The following is a 21,831-nucleotide window of genomic DNA, read 5'->3' as shown; positions in this document are numbered from 1 at the left end:
CCCCTCTGTGCCCGGCGCCACCGCCCCCCGCAAGCGCGGGCTCGCCTGTCCCCCGCGCGGCGCCCGCCCCCGGCTCCGTAGGCTGAGTCACCGCTGTCCGCGGCCGGCTCCCTCCCTCCGCCCTTCTGCGTCTCCCCGCTGACGCCTGGGCCGGGGACAGCGAGTGACAAGTGCCAGCTCCGAGGGCGGCCTCGCCGCGCGCCGGGACCAGGGGCCTCCCGGGGTTGCCCACGACCCACCCGGCCCGGCTGCTGAACCCAACCCGGGAGAGGCGAGCTCGGCCCTGAAACCAAAGCCACCCCTCCTTTCACGCCAGACTTCCCAAGGGAGCCGGCCCAGGTCCCGGGGCGGCTGGGTACAATGGCTTTTTGTTTTGCTTTTGAGTTCCACTAGTTTCAAGGGTTGCTAGTTAACCCCATCACGGGACACATTCAAAGGATAGGCTTTTTACCATTCTGGACCAAAGCAAGAACGCGTATAAAGTTTTTCGGTGACGTTTTTTTCTTGGCGCATTTATAAGCGACCCGGGGCCAGATTCCAGGAGTCTGCCCCACTCCTGTGTTCCTGCAGGAGCTTCTGACTCAACCACACTTAAGTCGGCTTTAGGCGCAGTTGTAGTTTCCGAGCCTGCGGCGCAGCTGCGGGCTCCCGGGCCTCCCTGAAGCAGCTGCTCGGACTCCACGAGAGGGTAACTGGGTCAGATAGGAGTCCGCCTTGAAACTAGGAGATGACGCCACTAAGCACAGTCCCGCCGTCACCTGTACTGTGGTGGGGAATGGTGAAAGAAGGAATCGCCCTTATTTTAGTTCTGATAGCGACAGCACCACTTTGAATGTCACTTGTAGGGGAAAAAGAGCCCTCCCTTGGAAGCCATTTTTTCCTCAGTGGAAGGTAGGCTTTGCTCAATTTTAGAAAAGACCCCTATTTCACCACCAGGACTGCTGCTTTGCAGAGGACACTTGGGTTTGTGCTGTTTTCCAGCCCCCCTACACCGGTGGGCCTTTGAGAACGCATTCCTGAGGAAGGCGCCCGCCCACGTGGGTCCCAGAGCAGGCCAGGCGCATGGGGCTGGCTATCATTCCCTGGTTCCAGCGAGGTCTAGGGCCGCGTAGCGTTTCCAGAAGACATTTTGTTTTTATTCCACTTCTGAAATGAGAACCGCAGGCTTTCTCTTCTACTTAAGAGTTTCACGTCATTTTGCCATAAGAATGCATCTGGTCTGAATTTCAGGGTGAGCATGGGCAGCACAGGCCCAAATCAGAAAACATTCAGGTACCCAGGCGGGCTGCCTGTTGCCCATAGAAGGACTGTTCACACAGCTATTCAAGGCAGCGGCAGCATTCCTGGGCCCAGGAGCAGGGCCAATAGCTTCCTTGCACAGGCTTTGTGACAAGAAAGGCTGAGTAGCCAGGAAGTGGAATGTTTGTAGGGAAAAGAACTCCCGTCCCCTGGGTCAGCTTACCCATCTTGCATAAGTCCAATGATTAAATCAATAATGTTTCCATAGTTGAGGATTGAGTACGGTTTTTCTGTATTCCCAATAACAGGGATTATTTTTAAACATCATATTTCAGTCTTACTATGCAGCCTTGAAGAATAATGATGTATTTATTGAAATGGAAAGATGTTCGAGCTATAAAGTGAAAAATCAGATTACTCATCGTATGACCCAAATTGATTTATATGTATTCATATGCCTAAAAAAATGTATTAAGTTAACATTTTCGGCCAGGCACCGTGGCTCACGCCTGTAATCCCAGCACTTTGGGAGGCCGAGGTGGGTGGATCACCTGAGGTAGCGAGTTTGAAACCAGCCTGGCCAATATGGCGAAACCCTGTCTCTACTAAAAACAAAACAAATTAGCTGGGTGCTGTGGCGCACACCTGTAATCCCAGCTACGCGGAGGCCGAGGCTGTGGCAAGAGGATTTCTTGAGGCCAGGAGTTTGAGACCAGCCTGGGCAACATAGTGAGACCCAATATTTTGAGTCTCAACAAAAAGTTTTCAAATTAGCCAGGCGTGGTGGCATGCACCTTTAGTCTCAGCTACTTGGGAGGCTGAAGTGGGAAGATCACATAAGCCCAGGTGACAGTGAGCTGTCATTGTTCCACTGCTCCCACTCTGCCTGCCCCACCCCTGAAAAAAAGAAAGAGCTAAATAGCATGTCTGGGTGAGTAGGTTATTCAAAATTCCTGACACAGCTGATAGGTCTAAATCGGTTCCTTTCTTTTCTCACCACATTCCTTTGTTGACTTAGCTATATATATACATGGTTTCACATGCCTGGTAGGCCCGGGTTATCAATGAAATACCTCTTTTCTCAAGATATGAATTCTTAATTTTATTTTGAACTTAAATTAACATTAACAGATAATGTACGTGTAGTACAGAAAGAGAATGCAGGCAAGCAAAAACAAAATGAACATAACCACCTAGGTGAAATGTTTTTTATTTGTTTTTTTGAGACGGAGTCTCACTCTGTAGTGCACTGGCATGATCTGAGCTCACTGCAACTTCTGCCTCCAGGTTCAAACACTTCAAGCTTGAACCCGGGAGGAGGGGGTTGCAGTGAGCTGAGATCGTGCCACTGCACTCCAGCCTGGGCGACAGAGTGAGACTCCATCTCAAAAAAAAAAAAAAAAAAAAAATTAAAATTACAAAAATGGTCGTTGCCTAAGTAATTTAAGATAATGTGATTTACCTGAACATTCTGAGACTAAAAATTAAAAAGTGATTTAATGTGTGATGTGATTTAACAAATAGTTATTATTTTAAAAAACAACTTAATTTTAGTATTTAAATTCTAATTTAAGGCAGACAGAGCAAGAGGTGACTAAAATTACGTTACCTTTTTTTTTCTTGAGACAGTCTCGCTGTGTCACCCAGGCTGGAGTGCAGTGGCGCGATCTCGGCTCACCGCAACCTCCGCCTCCTGGGTTAAAACAATTCTCCTGCCTCAGCCTTCCTGAGTGGCTGGGATTACAGGCATGCGCCACCACTCTTGGCTAATTTTGTATTTTTAGTAGAGATGGGGTTTCTTCATGTTGGTCAGGCTGGTCTCAAACTCCTGACCTCAGATGATCCACCCGCCTCGGCCTTCCAAAGTGCTGGGATTACAGGCATGAGCCACCTCGTCTGGCCATGTTACCTTTTTTTGAGGCAGGATCTCCCTCTGTTGCCCAGGCTGGAGTGCAGTGGCACAATCTCAGCTAACTGCAACCTCTGCCTCCCAGGCTCAGGTGATCCTCCGATCTCAGCTTCCCGAGGAGCTGGGACTACATGCGCGAGCCAACACGCTTGGTTAATTTTTTAAATTTTTTGTAGAGATGGGGTTTCGCTGTGTTACCCAGGTTGGTCTTAAATTCTTGGACTCAAGCAATACTCCAGCCTTGGTGCTGAGCCAAAGTGCTGAGATTACAGGCATAAGCCACCACGCCAGACCCTAAGGTCATTTTAAAAGTGGCTGTTTACAGCCTGGCCAACGTGGTGAAACTCCACCTCTACTAAAAATACAAAAATTAGCCAAGCGCGGTGGTGCACATCTATAATCCCAGCTACTCCAGAGGCTGAGGCAGGAGAATCGCTTGAACCCAGGAGGCGGAGGTTGCAGTGAGCCGAGATCGGCGGAGGTTGCAGTGAGCCGAGATCGTGTCACTCGAGCATGGAGGACAGAGCAAGACTCTGCCTCAAAAAAAAAAAAAAAAAAAGAGCAGCTGTTATTCTTTTTCTTTAAGAATATTTAGGAACACACTCCTTAGCCTTGATTACGTCCACAGCTATTGTGCCTTTTCTTGTATCATACACCCTGATCTTTTCAGATTCCTGGTTTTCTAAGGTATGGTGTATAATGCACTTACCATATATAACTCCATTTTTTTTTTTTTTTGAGACGAAGTCTTCGTGTCGCCTAGGTTGGAGTGCAGTGGTGCAACCTCAGCTCACAGCAACCTCCGCCTCCTGAATTCGAGTGATTCTCCTGCCTCAGCCTCTCGAGTAGCTAGGATTACAGGCATGCACCACAACACCTGGCGAATTTTTCTATTTTTTGTAGAGATGGCATTTCACCATGTTGGCCAGGCTGGTCTTGAACTCCTGACCTCAGGTGATCTGCCTACCTCAGCCTCTTGCTGGGATTACAGGCATGAGCCATTGTGACCAACCTAAACATTTTTTTCTTTAAGGAATGTTGCACTATTCTCTATTTATTAAATGCATTTACATATGTAAATGAGATAGTATAAGTAAAAACATTTAAACAGTGTTTGACATATAGTATTAGTTATTATCTTTTTTTTTTTTTTCAAACATAGTCTTGCTCTATTCCCCAGGCTGGAGTGCAGTAGCATGATCTCGGCTCACTGCAACCTCCACCTCCCGTGTTCAAGCCATTCTCCTGCCTCAGCCTCCTGAGTAGCTGGGATTACAGGCACCTGTCACCATGCCTGGCTAATTTTTGTATTTTTTTTTGTAGAGATGTGGTTATGCCATGTTGGCCAGGCTAGTCTCCAACTCCTGACCTCAAATGATCCATCTCCCTTGGCCTCCCAGTGTTCTGTGATTACAGGCGTGAGCCACAGCACCCAGCCTTTAGCTATTAACTTTGTTTTTTCTTTTTTGGAGACAGTCTTGCTCTGTTGCCCAGGCTGGAGTGCAGTGGCACGATCTTGGCTCACCACAACCTCTGCCTCCCAGGTTCAAGCGATTCTTCTGCCTCAGCCTCCCAAGTAGCTGGGACTACAGATGTGCGCCACCATGCCCGGGTAATTTTTATATTTAGTAGAGACGATGTTTCACTGTGTTGGCAAGGCTGGTCTCTAACTCCTGACCTCGTGATCCGCCTGCCTCGGCCTCCCAAAGTGCTGGGGTTACAGGTGTAAGCCACCACGTCCAGCTTAGCTATTACCTTTGTATTCTACAAGTATGAACTCAAGAAACTCATTTGATTCTTCTATGTGTAGGTCAGATTCACTGTGTGAAACGCTGACAATATGTAGTCTATAAATTAATGATTTCAAATGATTCACACACATATTCATACAGTTTTCAAGTTACTAAAAGCTGAAAAGGAGATTTTGTAAGCTGAAAAGAAGAAAAGAAGAGTTTTTACTTTTTTCCCATCTCCTGGAAATGGAAGTGAGCAAGGCAGAAAACAGAGGGTAAAAAGAATTCCTAAGAATATACTAGGTTGGGCATGGTGGCTCATGCCCATAATCCCAGCACTCTGGGAGGCCGAGGTGGGGAGATCGTTTGAGACCAGAAGTTCAAGATCAGCCTGGGCCATGTGGCAAAATCCCTTCTCTACAAAAAATACAAAAATAACCAGCAGTTTGGGAGGCCGAGGAAGGCATATCACGAGGTCAGGAGATCAAGACCATCCTGGCTAACACAGTGAAACCCCGTCTCCACTAAAAAAATAAAAAATTAGCCGGGCGTGGTGGCGGGCACCTGTGGTCCCAGCTACTCGGGAGGCTGAGGCAGGAGAATGGCCTGAACCCAGAAGGCGGAGCTTGCAGTGAGCCGAGATCGTGCCACTGCACTCCAGCCTGGGCGACACAGTGAGACTCCGTCTCAAAAAAACAAAAAACAAAAATAAGCTGGGTGTGCTGGTGCATGCCTGTAGTCCTAGCTACTAGGAAGGCTGAGGCAGGGGGATCACCTGAGCCCAGGAGGCCTAGGGTGCAGTGACTGTAGTGAGCCGTGTTCGAACCACTGCACTCCGGGCTTAAAAAAAAAAAAAAAAAAAAAAGAGGCTGGGTGCAGTGACTCAGGCCTGTAATCCCAGCGCTTTGAGAGGCCGAGGCAGTTGGATCACCAGAGGTCAGGAGTTTGAGACTAGCCTGGACAACGTGGTGAAACTCTGTCTCTACTAAAAATACAAAAAATTAGGCTGGGTGCCATGGCTCGCACCTGTAATCCCAGCACTTTGGGATGCCGAGATGGGCAGATCAGAAGGTCAGAAGATGGAGACCATCCTGGCCAACATGGTGAAACCCTGTCTCTACTAAAATACAAAAAATTAGTTGGGTGTGGTGGCGTGTGCCTCTAGTCCCAGCTACTTGGGAGGCTGAGACAGCGGAATTGATTGAACGGGGGAGGCAGAGGTTGCAGTGAGCCGAGATCACGCTACTGCACTCCAGCCTGGCGACAGAGCAAGACTCCGTCTCAAAAAAAAAAAAAGTTTTTAAAAAAATAATAATAATAATAAAAATAAAAAATAAAAAATAAATAAATAAAATAAAAATTTACCGGGCGCGGTGGCACGCGCCTGTAATCCCAGCTACTTGGGAGGCTGAGGCAGGAGAATCTCCAGAACCCGGGAAGCAGAGGTTTCAGTGAGCCTAGATCGCGCCACTGCACTCAAGCCTGGGTGACAGAGTAAGACTCCCTCTCAAAAAAACAAAAACAAAAACTATTAAGTTGAACAAAAAGCTGAAACATTTGAAAAGCAAACCTTTGGTTATGCTCACACCTGCACTCAAGCACAGAGCTAAAATGGGAGACAGAAAGCTTTCCTGTATGTTCCCTCAAGTGGATGCAGTGTAGCTGCTGAGATTTAGGAAGGTGAAGCTATATTTGGTAACTCAATTAAAATAACCACATTCTCAAGTTACTTACTGGGAAACCATGGTATTCTTAGTATTTTTAACTTGTTGCAACCTGTGCTAACGTTGACTTTTTTCCTTCTCTCCTAAGTAACTATAATCATCTGAGAATTAGTATTCAGCAGTTGGTATAATTAGTTTGTTTTTTGTTTTTAGCAGAAAACAAAGAATCGTAGACTCCAAGATCTGGCTACTATGGTGAATGTTCTTGAACTAATCAAGGAATTTCAGATTCGCCCCCTGCAGCCCAGAAGTAGTACAATACACCTATGAAAAAAACGAGAGATACTGAACAAACCTAATCCTGTCACACAGAGAAAATCAACTGTTTTTTTTTGAGACAGAGTCTCACTCTGTCGCCAGGCTGGAGTGCAGTGGCAGGATCTCTGCTCACTGCAACCTCTGCCTTCCGGGTTCACGCCATTCTCCTGCCTCAGCCTCCCGAGTAGCTGGGACTACAGACGCGTGCCACCACACCCAGATAATTTTTGTATTTTTAGTAGAGACAGGGTTTCACCATGTTGGACAGGATGGTCTTGATCTCTTGACCTCGTGATTCACCCGCCTCGGCCTCCCAAAGTGCTGGGATTACAGGCGTGAGAAAATCAACTTTATTACTCCGCAGCTACATATTATGAGATTGTTTGGGTCAACTACAAGTGGTATAGTCCTTTTTCTGAATTTAGGGAAAGGATGGTAAACATTAATGTCTAAATGTCCTCCAAAGGGCTGTATTTCTAAGGCAAATAGAAGGAAAGACAAAAGAGGTCCTTTTTCGTGAAGTTTTCTCTTTCACTGGAGTAGCAGGAAGATATAGGTCATATCTATGTACTAAAAATTACTGTTTACTAAAAACATATTCAATAAATATCTGGGTGCGGTGGCTTATGCCTGTAATCCCAGCACTTTGGGAGGCTGAGACAGGCAGATCACATGAGGCCAGCCTGGCCAACATGGTGAAACCCCATCACTACTAAAAATACAAAAAATTAGCCGGGTGTTGTGGCGCATGCCTGTAATCCCAGCTACTCAGGAGGCTGAGGCAGGAAAATCGCTTAAACCTGGGAGATGGAGGTTATGGTGAACCGGGATCACACCACTGCACTCCAGCGGGGGCAACAAGAGTGAAACTGTCTCAAAAAAGAAAAAAAGAAAGAAGAATGAACTCTCAAATTGGAAATGAAGGACCTACTCAGAATAATGGACTTGTTGACAAAACTGAGCTTAGAATTCACGGGCTACTTGGTTACATGGTTACTTGGTTACATGAAGGAAGAAAAATCCCAAACATGGATTGAGTCAAGGGACAGATTTTCAGACCCAAGTGATAACTTCTGCTCAGAATGGGTATTCACTCCAGGCAGGCAAGATAGCTCAGGACTGTAAACTACAATTTGGGAGGCCTAGGCGGGAGGATCCCTTGAGCCCAGGAATTCCAGAACAGCCTGGGCAACATAGGGAGACCCTGTCTTAAAAAAAAAAAAAAAAAAAAATAGGCCTGGCATGGAGGCTCATACCTGTAATCCCAGCACTTTGGGGGAGGCTGAGGCGGGCGGCCATTCTTTCTTTTTTTGAGATGGAGTTTCGCTCTTGTTGCCCAGGCTGGAGTGCAATGGCGTGATCTTGGCTCACTGCAATGTCTGCCTCCCTGACCCATGTCGGTCAGGCTGGTCTCGAACTCCCGACCTCAGGTGATCTGCCTGCCTCGGCCTCCCAAAGTGCTAGGATTACAGGTGTGAGCCACCGTGCCTGGCCCGATTTCTTAATGTGTGTGTATGTGGGGAAAGATTTAATGTTTATTATGTGAAACATTTACCACAGCGGGTAATAATGAGGTGTAAAAAAAGAAAAATTCCCTCTTCTTTCACTTGGGTTTCACCTCTAATAATTATTCTTGGCCAGGCGCGGTGGCTCACGCCTGTAATCCCTGCACTTTGGGAGGCCTAGGTGTGTGGATCAGGAGGTCAAGAGATCAAGACCATCTGGCCAACATGGTGAAACCCTGTCTGTACTAAAAATACAAAAACTAGCTGGGCGTGGTGGTGGGCGCTGGTAGTCCAGGCTACTCCGGAGGCTGAGGCAGGAGAATTGCTTGAACCCGGGAGGCAGAGGTTGCAGTGAGCCGAGATCGCGCCGCTGTACTCCAGCCTGGCGACAAAGGGAGATTCCGTCTCCAAAAAAAAATTATTCTTTTTGGTATTTACATTTTTAAACTACCAACGGGATCAACACCTTAGCAGTGTTTCTTATTCTGGCAAAACGAGTTGCTCCTTGTGAATATGGCCTTGGGCAATACAGGCTAACCTCGGGGCATCTGCTTTGGTCACAGTAACCAGGTAACATTCCAAATCTGGCTAAATCATCTGAATGTGCAATTGTATAAGAAGTTGTTAATCAAGTCTCGATGGACCAAGTCCAATGTCTCTGTTTTAATCATAGTAATTTTATGTTTTATCTTGTAAAGTACCTCAATTTATCACCTCTGGGAAGCCCTCCAATGGACTACGATATTGCAGAAATAATAAAACAACAACAGCAACAACAACAGTAAGCTACCATTTATTTAGCCAGGCACTACGCTAAAAACTTAACAGCTTAGGAATCTGAGGCTCAGAGAAGTATTTCTTTTTTTTTTTTTTGAGACGGAGTCTTGCTCTGTCGCCCAGGCTGGAGTGCAGTGGCACGATCTCAGCTCACTGCAAGCTCCGCCTCCCGGGTTAAAGCAATTCTCCTGCCTCAGCCTCCCGAGTAGCTGGGATTACAGGCGCCCGCCACCACGCCCAGCTAATTTTTGTATTTTTAGTAAAGACGGGGTTTCACCATGTTGGTCAGGCTGGTCTCGAACTCCTGACCTCGTGATCCACCCGCCTCGGCCTCCCAAAGTGCTGGGAATACAGGCGAGAGCCACCACGCCCGGCCGCTCAGAGAAGTATTTCTAAGATTAACACCATCTCCTAACTATTAAATATCTTCATCGGAATGATCATAACCCTTGAAATAGCTGGCTAGCTGATGGAGCATTCGGCGCCTGTCAAATATCTTACTAGTATCTACAAGAGTTCGTTTTCTAATTTGAATTTTAAATTTTGTGTCACTCCCCTTTAACTTCTTCGAAGCTACCAAACAGGTTACTGAATCACCTGCGTTTTGTACTTACCTTTTCCCCCCACTTTCGAATGGTTATTAAAAATGTTCCCGTCAGACCGCCTTTTGGTCACCGCATAGGGGCAGTCCCCTCCATGTCCGGCCAGCCTACCACACGTACAGCTGTCGGATACTCTGCGGTCCAGCGTTTACACACTGCCCATCCCAGTTAAACACCACTAAACAAGTACCAGTCGATGCCAGTACCAAACACCGCGTCTCCGCCTCGCCCTGCGGGCCGGAGGATATTCAGGAGAGTGGGAAAACGGCCGGTCCCAAGATTAAGCTTAGGCGGCAACAGAAAGCGAACTGAACGCACACCTCTTTAGAACACTGACAACGCTGGCCCGGTGTTTTTAATGCACGAACCCGGCCACCTCGAGTGAATCCCGCAGATGCCTAGAGAAGAGCCGGATCCAGTCCCGGCCCCGCGGGCCCGGAGCAGGGAGCCGCACGAAGCCCGCAGCCGCGAAAACAACTTCGCTGAGCCCGGCCTGGAGCGGGGGCCCCGGCGGCGACTCCGCCCTCAGCGGGGAGCGGGGAGCGATGCCCGGGGCGGCCGCGACGTCAGCGTCCCCGCCCCTGCCGCCCCTACTCCCGGCCAGGCCTCGGGGACCCCCGCCCCACAAAGGGGCGCGAACCCCAAGCAGGAGACGAAGAAGGGTAGGTGCCAGCCGCCGCCGCCCTTCGCAACCCGGGCCGTCAGCCCCGCCCCCACCGCCGCAGCGACCCCCGCCCCCGCGCCCGCCGAGACCGAGGCGCTACCGCTCACACTGCCCCTCCCCCCGCGGCCGAGCCGGCGCGGGCCCCCGCACCTCCCCCGCTCGCGCGGACTCGAGTCCAGAAGACCCGCCTCCACACAACGAGCCGCCGCCGCGGAGCCTCATGGGGGTTGGAGTCCCCAAGGCTTTCTTTGTGCGCAGTATTGGCGGGGCCTCGGACTACCACTCCCACAAGGCACCGCGCCCGCCCCCCCCGCGCCACGCCCCCCTCGCCGCTGGCTTCCAGTCGTCACCCAGACTACATTTCCCGACAGGCCTCACGGCTCTCTCTCCCGCCCTCCCTCCCGAGACACGAGCCGAGCTGGGCGTCAGGTCGGGGAGCCGGTCGGGTTCCCGCTCGCCGCCGCCGCCGCCGCCCCCCGCAGCCACTCTCCCGCCTCTACCACCGCGGGAGCTGCATCGTCTACTCCGCTCGGCGGTGGAACCGCCAGTCCGGGGTCACAGAGCTTGAGAAGCGACGCGCTGAGCCCCCCATCACCTCCAGCCCGGGCGACCCCTCCCGGGTCCGCCCTCGCCCTGCGCAGCCGCCCGAGCCCCCAGCCCCGGGCGGCCCCGCTCCCGCATCCCAGCTCCTGCACTCTCGCAGCCGCCGCCCCCCGCACGGAACATGGACTCTGACTCTTGCGCCGCCGCCTTCCACCCGGAGGTGAGTGAAGCTGTGCGTCCGAATCGCCCCCGACCACCCCCTCCGCGATCCTGCCCTCCTCAGGCAGCCGGACCCCCGGTCGCCCGGAGCGCCGCCCTCCCTTCCCCCGCTTTCCCCTCGTCGGCCCCCCCGGGAGCCCAACCCCCGCCCCCTGCTCGGGCCCGCGCTCGGTCCTCCCCGCCGGGCCTCGCCTCCGCGTCCTCCCCGCGCCCTTTCCCCAGGGCCGTTGCGCCTATTTCTCTCCCCCGGGCCGCCCCTCTCCGGCCTCGCGTCGCCCTGGGACCTGTCGGCGCCCCCAGCCCCTCCCCGCCGGCCTGCTTACTCTTTCCCCGCCCCCGGGGACGCGGTCCGAGCCGCCGCCCGCCCCTGGCTCCGGTTGCTCTCGAGGAGTTTTAGGCCCCCCTCGGACCGGGGTCGGCTCCCGAGGCCCCCGGCCCCCCGGGCCCGGTGGCCCGCGCCCCGCCCCCTGACTCCGCGCGCGGCCCAGTCGCCCCCGCTCCCTACGGCTCTCGGGGGCCGCGTCCTCCGGGGGCCCCACCCGCTCTGGGGACCCGAGTCCTGCCCCCACCCACCGCCCCCCGGCGCGCTGGCCTCCCTCTTCGGGCCCCCGCCCCCCGCCCGCGGGGCTTTGCTGGCTCCGCCCTGGCTCACTCCCTCTCCTTCCGGGGATCGGCCCTCGGGGCTCCCGGCCTTCCCCCGGCGCGGTCCCCTCCCCCCAGCCGAGGCTCGTTGGGGTCGGGTGTGCGGGTCCGGCGACCGCGGGCGGGTGGGGGAGGGGAGGCGGCGCCGGAGCCCGCCGGTCTCGCTGCCGCCCCCGGGGGTTCGCAGGGCCTCCCCAGGCCTGGCACCCCGGAATCCTGCCTGGCGCCCCCCCGCCACACATACCCGCGGGATGGGCCCCGCACCTTCCGGGGCCGAGTGTCGCGCGGGGCGGCTGCCGCGGGAAGGCGGGTGGGGGCCGCTCCGCCATCTGCTTTCCGAGGAGGCGGCCGGGGGGGGCGGGCGGCGTGGGCCGTGTGGGGGCGGCGTGGAGCTCCCCCAGTCCCCGCGCCGTTGCCTCCCGCGCGCCCCCGGCCCGAGGCTGTCGCTGCCCTCCACTTGGCATTCGGGTTTTTGACCCACTTCTGCTGGTTCCCCGCCGAAAGAAAAGTTCTTCGCGGGAGTTGGAGGCCCAGGTGGCGGCCCGCGGTTCCCGTGGCTGGGCAGGCTCGCCAGTGCGGGGAACGCGGTCAACGCGGGCCTTCGCCTCCGCTCCGTGGGCGGCCCTGGGGTCCAAGGAGGGGGAGAGGAGGAGGTTTGCTTGAACCAGGTTGAGAAAATAATTTTCTAAGGGGACTGACTTTCTGAAAGAAAACCCGCGGGCCGCACGCCTGCTCCTCGCGGCGGGAGGGGCGGCCCGAGACCCCTGCCTCCCATTTCCCCACCGGCTTTCCCCCAGCAGAGCGGCGGCCGGGTAACAGCACCTCGGGAAGGATGGGGGTGGGTCGGACTAGGCACTGGAAGGAACCTCAGGGAACGTGCCGAGCGAATAAACAGCTATACGGCACATTTGTTTTGCTTAGGAGCAAATAAGAGCTCCATTTCTCCGTGCTCCTCTCTCAGGAGAAAATCTCTTCTTGTGATGGGTGTTTGTAGATTGAATGGGGCTGGGACCCGCGAGCAAAAACCTCCACTGTTCCGTTTAAATGTAGGACTAAGCTTCGCAGTAAGGTTCCTGGTTTATTGTGAGTTGAGACAGTTGGGTGCCTGGCATCCCGAGTGCTGGGAGAGTGGAGGGGACCCTTTGAGCACGAGAGAAGGGTCCTCAGGTAGCGCTAGCTTGGCAGGGTCAGCCAGGAATGAGCTCCAGGGTCCAGGTCTCCGAGAGCTCTGGAGAATGAGTGGTTGATTTTTTTTTTTTTTTTTGGAGACGGAATCTTGCTCTGTCTCCCGGGCTGGAGTGCAGTGGCGCGATCTTGGCTCACTACAACCTCCGCCTCCGGGTTCACGCGATTCTCCTGCCTCAGCCTCCTGAGTTGTTGAGACTACAGGTGCACGCCACCACGCCCGGCTAATTTTTGTATTTTTAGCAGAGACGGGGTTTCACCATGTTGGTCAGGCTGGTTTCGAACTCCTGACCTCGTGATCCGCCCGCCTCGGCCTCCCAAAGTGCTGGGATTACAGACGTGAGCCACCGCGTCCGGCGAGTGGTTGATTTTTGAAATCACTTAACATACGTCAGTTACAGCTGCTGCAGCAGTTCATACTCAGAATGGAAAATCTGTAGCAAAAAAGTAGTTATTAGAGCTTTTCCTGATAGGCCTGTGGAGACTAATAGATAAAGTCAGAAAATGCCACATGAGCACTAAGAAATAGACTTTTGTACAAGTTTTTATCTCCCAGCTGATTTCCCAGCATTCTTTGCATAAAGTCTTAATACTCCTCTTTCTGCTTTCTGAAAATGGTGTTATTTCTTGACCTGAACTTACCTTAATCTTGTTTGTGGACCGTGTAAATCTAACGGTATTTTTTGAGTGGTTGACTACAAAAGTTCCAGCTTGCTTCCTTTTGTTTCTGTGATTCCGCCTAGAAGCCTCTCCTTCAAACACATTCCCTCTTCTCTCCCCTTAATAGGAATACTCCCCCAGTTGCAAGAGGCGCAGGACCGTGGAAGACTTCAACAAATTCTGCACCTTTGTCTTGGCCTATGCTGGCTACATCCCTTATCCGAAGGAGGTAATCATTTGAGTTTCTGAGACCTTTCTTGATGAGTAGTCAAACCCAGTGCCTCCACCGCAAGTTTGTGGGCTTCTGACTGGTCACAGGGTCAGTAGATTTGGAAGGGGCTGCTTGTGGTGACCCCAGTCACTAGTCTGGCAGAAATCTGTTTCTTGAGAGTTTGAATTAGCTGGGGAAATGGTTCTAAAACTCTGGTAAAAACTCTGGTAGAATATGCAGGCTTGTCTAGAAAATGGTTTAGTAAACTTTCTTTTTTGTTTTTGGAATGGAAACTTGCTCTGTCGCCCAGGCTGGAGTGCAGTGGCGTAAAACTCCACCCCCCGGGTTCAAGGGATTCTCCTGCCTCAGCCTCCTCAGTATCTGGGATGACAGGTGTGCGCCACCACGCCCAGCTAATTGTTTTTTGTGTCTTTAGTAGAGACAGGGTTTCACCTTGTTGGCCAGACTGGTCTCGAACTCCTGACCTCAGGTGATTCACCTGCCTCGGCCTCCCAGAGTGCTGGGATTACAGGCGTGAGCTACCGCCCAGCCGGTTTAGTAAACTTTCAGTTTATTTACAAATGAAATATGTGATATTTGCTTGCTTTTTTTGTTTGTTTGTTTGAAATGGAGTCTGGCTCTGTCACCCAGGCTGGAGTGCCATGATGCAATTGTGGCTCACTGCAACCTCCGCCCCCTGGGTTCAAGCGATTCTCCTGTCTCAGCCTCACGAGTAGCTGGGAGCGCCACCACGCCCAGCTAGTTTTTTGTATTTTTACTAGAGACGGGGTTTCACTGTGTTGTCAAGGCTGGTCTCGAACTCCTGACCTCATGATCCGCCTGCCTCGGCCTCCCAAAAGTGCTGGGATTACAAGCGTTGAGCCACTGCACCTGGCTGTCTGCTTGCTCTTAATAAGGGTCTGTAGTTATTGATTGTTGACCATGGCTGGACACTATTCTTGGCCTATGTAATGCTATGAGGTAGGTGCTATTTTTTATTTCTAGTTTATAAGCTGAGGAAACTAAGGCATAGAGAGGGAAAACTTTGTCTTAGGTCACCCACTAATTAGTGGTGGAGCTTGGGGTTCAACCAGATGGCTGGACTCAGTGCACACGCTGCCTCTCTCTCAGCTCCCTGGCTGCCTGAAATGCGTATTGTCTTCAGGGACTCGTGGCTACAACTTGATGTAGATGAAGGAGGTTTTGTTTTTTACTTGCTGAGAAAAGGCCAGGACTGGAGGAGAGCTGCTGTGGTGCTCAAACTTCAGGCCTCTTTCGTATTCTATTAAGTTCAAAATTGAACAATCCAGCCTTTTTTTTTTTTTTTTGAGACAGGTCTTGCTCTGTTGCCCAGGCTGGAGTGCAGTGGCACGATCTTGGTTCACTGCAGCCTCTTTCTCCTGTGCTGAAGTGATCCTCCCACCTCAGCCTTCCAAGTAGCTGGGACTACAGGCCCACCACCACGCCCACCTAATTTTTGTATTTTTAGTAGATACAGGGTTTCGCTATGTTGCCCAGGTTGGTGTCAAACTCCTGGCCTCAAGTGACCCACCTGCCTTGGCTTCCTAAAGTGCTAGGATTACAGGCGTGAGCCACTGCGTTTGGCCGTAATTTTATTTTTTGTAGAGACAAGGTCTCGCTGTGTTGCCGAGGCTGGTCTTGAGGTAGTGATCCTCCTGCCTTGGTCTCCCAGAGTGCTGGGTTTACAGGCACGAACCACTGTGCCCAGCTGCATTCAGTATATTTCTAGCAGGCAAACTGCCAGCATTGGTTTATTTCCATCTGCTACATAGGTGGCTAATGCCTGCTTTGTTTTCTTCCTTTTTTTCTTTTTTTGAGACGGAGTCTTGCTCTGTGGCTCAGGCTGGAGTGCGGTGGTGCGATCTCAGCTCACTGCAACTTCTGCCTCCTGGGTTCAGGCAATTCTGCCTGCTTCAGCCTCTCAAGTAGCTGGGATTACAGGCGTCAGCCATCATGCCCAGCTAATTTTTTTGTATTTTTGGTAGAGAGGGGGTTTCACCATGTTGGCCAGGCTGGTGTCGAACTCCTGACCTCAGGTGATCCACCCACCTCAGCCTCCCAAAGTGCTGGGATTACAGGTGTGAGCCACCACACCCAGCCTAATGCCTGTTTTCTAACAAGACAAGGAGAACATTGCCACTGTTTGCAAATGATATGCTTGTGATCTGAAGGAACCATAGAGTTTACTTCACTGCTTTGGGGCAGTAATTACCTACTTGGATTCTGCAATATTTTGGAATGTCTCGTTTTTTAAGAGTGTCAGGAAATTCTCAAAACTAATTTAAATTCACTTAAAACAGTATATCTCTTGGGAGGGCAAATGGAAGGAGAGGTTTTACAATCAGGGAATGATGAGCAGATAGGAGTGGGTGTCCACAGCACTCTTCCCACAGACACCTGTTGCACACTGAATAATTTTCTGTCTCTAAGATGGGGCTGAGGGTTCAGCAGGGAGTTTCTCTCCTTATGGCATCACATTAAAGTCATGGCACTCATGGCACTGGGTTTTTTTTGTTTTTTTTTTTTTGACACAGAATCTCACTCCTGTTACCCAGGCTGGAGTGCAGTGCCTCACTGCAACATTCGCCTCCCGGGTTCAAGCGATTCTCCTGCCTCAGCCTCCCAAGTAGCTGGGACTACAGGCGCCACCACCGCGCCCAGCTAATTTTTGTATTTTTAGTAGAGACGGGGTTTCACCATGTTGGCCAGGTTGGTCTTGAACTCCTGGTCTCAGGTGATCCGCCTGCCTCGGCCTCCCAGAGTGCTGGGATTACAGGCGTGAGCCACCGCGCCCGGCCAGAACTCGTGCTACTGTTGCTTCAAGTGTGATGCTGATGGGCAGAGAAGCTCGAAGTTGTGCAGGTGTCTCTGGAGGTCTGACATGGTTGGGTGGCTGGGGATGCTCTGCTCTGGGCTGGATCTTGTCACCAGTAACTGGAATCCACCACCTTTGTCTTTTTAGGAACTCCCTTTAAGGAGCAGCCCCAGCCCTGCCAACAGCACTGCTGGTACCATTGATAGTGACGGTTGGGACGCGGGTTTCTCAGACATCGCGTCCTCAGTGCCCTTGCCAGTCTCTGACCGCTGCTTTAGCCACCTGCAGCCCGCTCTCTTGCAGCGAGCCAAGCCCAGTAACTTCCTGCTGGACAGAAAGAAAACGGACAAGCTGAAGAAGAAGAAGAAGAGGAAGCGCAGGGACAGCGATGCGCCTGGGAAGGAGGAGTACAGGGGGGGCTTGCTGAAGCTGGAAGCCGCTGACCCCTATGTGGAGACCCCCACGAGTCCCACCTTGCAGGATATCCCCCAGGCTCCCAGCGACCCCTGCTCGGGCTGGGACTCCGATACTCCCTCGAGTGGATCTTGTGCCACTGTGTCACCTGATCAGGTCAAAGAAATAAAAACTGAAGGCAAACGGACTATCGTCCGGCAGGGAAAGCAGGTGGTGTTCCGAGACGAGGACAGCACTGGCAATGATGAGGACATCATGGTGGACTCAGGTGAGTGGTCCCTGAAGGATGATGACCCTTGTTGGCTTGTGGTTAGAAGAGAGGTTATTTTATTAAGTGGTCATCTCTCTGGGGCAGAGGGTCTGGTTCCTTCCGTAGAGTGTGACAGCCCCACTGTCCAAGGAGAAGAGCTGCAGGAATGTGGATATCGAGATGTTTAGGAAGGGGTTGATTGCTGCTAGAGACAGCTGAGATTCTAAGACCTCAGAACATAAAAAGGGTATAGTTCTAAGTAAGCATCCAGGTAAGCATCCAGGCCGGGCACGGTGGCTCTACCAGTAATCCCAGCACTTTGGAAGGCCAAGGCGGGTGGATTGCTTGAGCTCAGGAGTTGGAGACCAGCCTGGGCAGCATGGCAAAGCCCTGTCACTGCAAAAATACAAAAAAAGGCTGGGCACGGTGGCTCATGCCTGTAATCCCAGCACTTTGGGAGGCCAAGGTGGGCAGATCACGAGGTCAGGAGTTTGAGACCAGCCTGACCAACATGGTGAAACCCCGACTCTACTAAAAATACAAAAAAAAAGAAAAAATTAGCTGGGCGTGGTGGTGCGCGCCTGCAATCCCAGCTGCTCAGGAGGCTGAGGTAGGAGAATTACTTGAACCCAGGAGGTGGAGGTTGCAGTGAGCCAAGATCGCGCCATTGCACTGCAGCCTGGGCGACAACAAAACTCTGTCTCAAGAAAAAAAAAACAAAAACAAAAACAATAGCCGAGTGTGGTGGTGTGTGCCTGTAGTCCCAGCTGCGTGGGAGGCTGAGGTGGGAGGATGGCTTGACTGCAGGAGTTTGAGGCTGCAATGAGGTATGATTGCATCACTGCACTCCAGCCGGGGTGACAGAGTGAGACCCTGTCTTAGGAAAAAAAAAAAAAAGTAAGCATCTCCTGGGTAATACCTGGTTCCTACACATTTTGGAGCCCCTTGTGCCTTTTCAGAGAGAAGTGTCAGCTTAGAGTGGCAGTTGCAAGTGTTCTCGTCAGTAGAGTTAATGGGTTTCATGGAAGCCCAGCTGATGGCGGGAACGAGAGGAATTTCTCTTCCCTCCTTAAGAGTATCTTTCCTTCCAGATGACGATTCCTGGGACCTCGTGACCTGCTTCTGCATGAAGCCATTTGCCGGCCGCCCCATGATCGAGTGTAATGAGTGCCACACCTGGATTCACCTGTCCTGTGCGAAAATCCGGAAATCCAATGTTCCAGAAGTGTTTGTCTGCCAAAAGTGCCGGGACTCCAAGTTTGACATCCGCCGTTCCAACCGCTCGCGGACGGGCTCCCGGAAGCTGTTCCTGGACTGACTGCTGGCTGGCAAGGAGGCTGTGAGCGTGGAATCGGAAGCGACGGTGGGCTTTTTTGCCCTTCTCTTAGTTGAGCACAGAACCCTCAGCTCTGGTGCGGGCAGATCCCTGCCATTTAGGTGCCTAAGCAAAAGGATAGGCTGTCCAAGGTAGAAACTATACATAGCTGGTGACCGAATGCGACCTTTGCCGGCCAGCGCTGCTGCCAGAGCTGCGTTCCCTGCAGTGGAGGTGGACTGGACACCCACGTGCAGCGGGTTTGGCTCATTTGAAAATGAGGGTCCATGGTAGCTGTGCGTTTTGCTATCATTGCTAAGAGATTCCCGCTGATTGAGCTCAGTGCCAGCTGTTACTCTGCTTCCACTGTGTTGGGGAGAGGTGTTCAGTTTCCCCGGCCTGTTAATGAACAGCCATACGTGTAAGCTTTTTCTTGAGTGTTAAGTCTTTTACCAAAAGTGTCTGTACAGCAGCCATCCAAGTTGCCCCTACTTAGTGGCTTGCCCTCTGCCTGCCTCAGCTGCTGCCTAGCCAGCTTGGGGAGACACTGGCGGGAGGCCTCGGGCTCCCCTGGAAGGGCACTGGGGTGGTGGGTCAGCTGGTGGTTCTTAGGTTTCCTTCTGTTTGTTAAAAGGGACAATGTGGCCACTTCTCTGTGGAAAGGGGGTTGGTTGGGGGGTTGAGGTGGCCCGTGTTCATAACTCAGTTTCCTGTTTTGCACGATGTAAAAACCCTGTCTTTTTGCACGATACAGCCAAAAGTATTGGCTGATTTCTTGCTGAGCGCCCTCTTAGTTGGTGTGTGAGGTCTTGGTGGGGCCCAGGCCAGCTGTTTGCGAGTGTGGGAACTCGTAGGTTCTGTCCTTGTCTCTTCCTTTCACCTCATTCTGGTAGCAGCATAAAGGTTAGGCAATCACTGGGACCCGCATGGTGTTCCTCTAAAGAATAGGGTAAAGGAGAGCTGGGAGGGAGCCCTCTCCGTTGGGTGACTCTTGTGTGCCCTTTAGACAGGCTGGCCTGCCAGTTCCACAGGGCAAGGTTAGGACTTGAGTCCTTCTTTTTCTGTTTTGAGTTGGTGAGTGAGTGATAGGGTAACATGGGCCTTCAGGATGACCCCTTGGAACTCTGCCGAGTTCCTTAAATCTCAGCTGGGATCCTGGACCTGGGAGGCCCCTGTGAGGGCCAGCTCTGGAGAAACCTGGGAGTTGATGCCGGAGGCTGTGGAAGAACTCTGCTCGAGGGCAGGGTTCCCCGGAACACTGGTAGTTCTGGGGCTGGGAGGGAGAGGGGCTCCGGCTTTCTCTGAAATGAACACTGCTCTTCGGCAATTCAAGTACTTGTTCTCAAAACGTTTTCTAATTGACTGGTAGGTTTTCATAAGCATAATTTCTTTAAGGCATGGAAAGGGAAAAATGCTCAAGTGAGTCATGTTTGTTTTCAGCGGGATGGGCCCGCGTTCTCCCTGCTGGGGGCTTCCCCTTCATGTGGCACCTTTGTGCCAGGCCACCAGGCAGACTCTTCCCACCTTCTCCCACTGAAGCACCAAGGGGCTTGAACCGTAATTTGGCTAATCAGAGGCTTTTTTTGTCCTAGTATCTTTCACACTTGTCCAACCGTCTTATTTTTTAAAAGTTCTGTTGCTTGTATTAACACGAAACTAGAGAGAAATAGTTTCTGAAGCCAGTTTATTGTGAAGATCCCCAAGGGGGAGGTTCGGTAGAGAAAAATAGTAAGCTGGTTTAGAAACTGACGAGGGCAAACAGCCAGGATGCATTGGAGAGGAATTTGCCAAAGATCTGCCCTGAGATAATGCCTGTCCAGTGTCTTCACCATATGAATAACCAAAGCTCCAAGGTGTTTTTCTTTTTAAAAAAAAATTCCACAAGCTTTTAAAGGTGCATTTAAGAATCCATGTGACTTTAGAGTGGAACTGCCAGCCCTGGCAACTGTCATGTGTGCTAGAAGGTTCGATGCCTCTGGAATGCATGTGATACTCATCTCCATTTTGTTTCCTTGATTGCATTTTTGTTCTTTTAGCAGATCTGTCCCTGTGGGTGGTGTCTAAGAAGTCGGACACCTTGGTTTTTGTGTTAGATTGAGCTGGGCAGCTGCAATCAGCTTCTTTATATGCAAATTAGGCACGACCCATCTGGGGTTCCTGGTTGGTGGCTAATGAAGTGAGGGGAGGGAGGGATGTCACCCCAAAAGTAGGCCCTCCCATCGGCTTTGGCCAGGCCAGACACTTCACATCGTTTACATGGTTCTGTGTAATTTTAAAGTTTATGTGTATAAAGCGAAGCTGTTTCTGTGAAACTGTATATTTTGTAAATAAATATATTGCTACTTTGAGGTTCATGATTCAAGGTTCAGGTGATTGCATTCTGTGCTGAAGGACAATTGTGTTTCTTTTCTCCTTGCTACCTCCCCAAAGCATGATTACATCAAGTCTCTGGGAAGGCAGCGTCTCAGTGTGCACTTAGCAGGATGGAAAATGCCCACGGTGTTAAGGTACCTTGCTGGTGAATTCCTCAGAAACAAACCACAGGACGAGTAGATGTGAATGGTTTTCACAGTTTCTTCATCAGATTGTGGATTAGCTCAAGCTCCAGTGAGTGGTTAGCCTACTTTTGATTTTTTTTTTTTTTTTTTTTTTTTTTGAGACTTGAGTTTTGTTCTTGTCACCTAGGCTGTGAAGTGCAGTGATGAGATTTTGGCTCATTGCAACTTCTGCCTCCCGGGTTCAAGCGATTCTTCTGCCTCAGCCTCCTGAGTAGCTGGAATTACAGGTGCCCGCCACCATGCCCGGTTAATTTTTGTATTTTTAGTAGAGATGGGGTTTCACCATGTCGGTCAGGCTGGCCTTGAACTCCTGATCTCAGGTGATCCGCCTGCCTCGGCCTCCCAAAGTGCTGGGATTACAGGTGTGAGCCACTGCGCCTGGCCGATTTTTTTTTTCTTCTCACAAGATCACAAGATGACGCCTTCCCTGTAGCCTGCTTTGAGAAAGCTGCAGCCTCCTCGGAGTTTCTGCAAGGCCTGAACAGGAATCTCCCTCCCCTTGAGTTGCCCTTTTTGCCTCTTCACGTTTGGGGGTTCCCTGTGACCAAACTTAAGGCAGTGAGCTGTCTGGCCTCTGAACTGACACC

General features: G+C 51.6%; 1 protein-coding gene across 1 annotated transcript; it reads left to right on the top strand.

The window, feature by feature from the left end:
* The first annotated feature begins 10,577 nt into the window (after positions 1-10,577).
* PHF13 (PHD finger protein 13) lies at positions 10,578-21,043 on the top strand. The gene is made up of 4 exons (XM_002811561.5): positions 10,578-11,174; positions 13,788-13,889; positions 16,855-17,389; positions 18,463-21,043. The coding sequence occupies exons 1-4, from the start codon at positions 11,136-11,138 to the stop codon at positions 18,687-18,689; spliced, it is 903 nt and encodes a 300-aa protein (XP_002811607.1). The 5' UTR covers positions 10,578-11,135; the 3' UTR covers positions 18,690-21,043.
* The last annotated feature ends 788 nt before the right edge of the window (positions 21,044-21,831 follow it).

Source organism: Pongo abelii, chromosome 1 (genome assembly GCF_028885655.2).
Source record: "Pongo abelii isolate AG06213 chromosome 1, NHGRI_mPonAbe1-v2.0_pri, whole genome shotgun sequence".
Classification (NCBI taxonomy): Eukaryota; Metazoa; Chordata; class Mammalia; order Primates; family Hominidae; genus Pongo; species Pongo abelii.
This window is presented reverse-complemented; position numbering and strand designations above follow the sequence as displayed.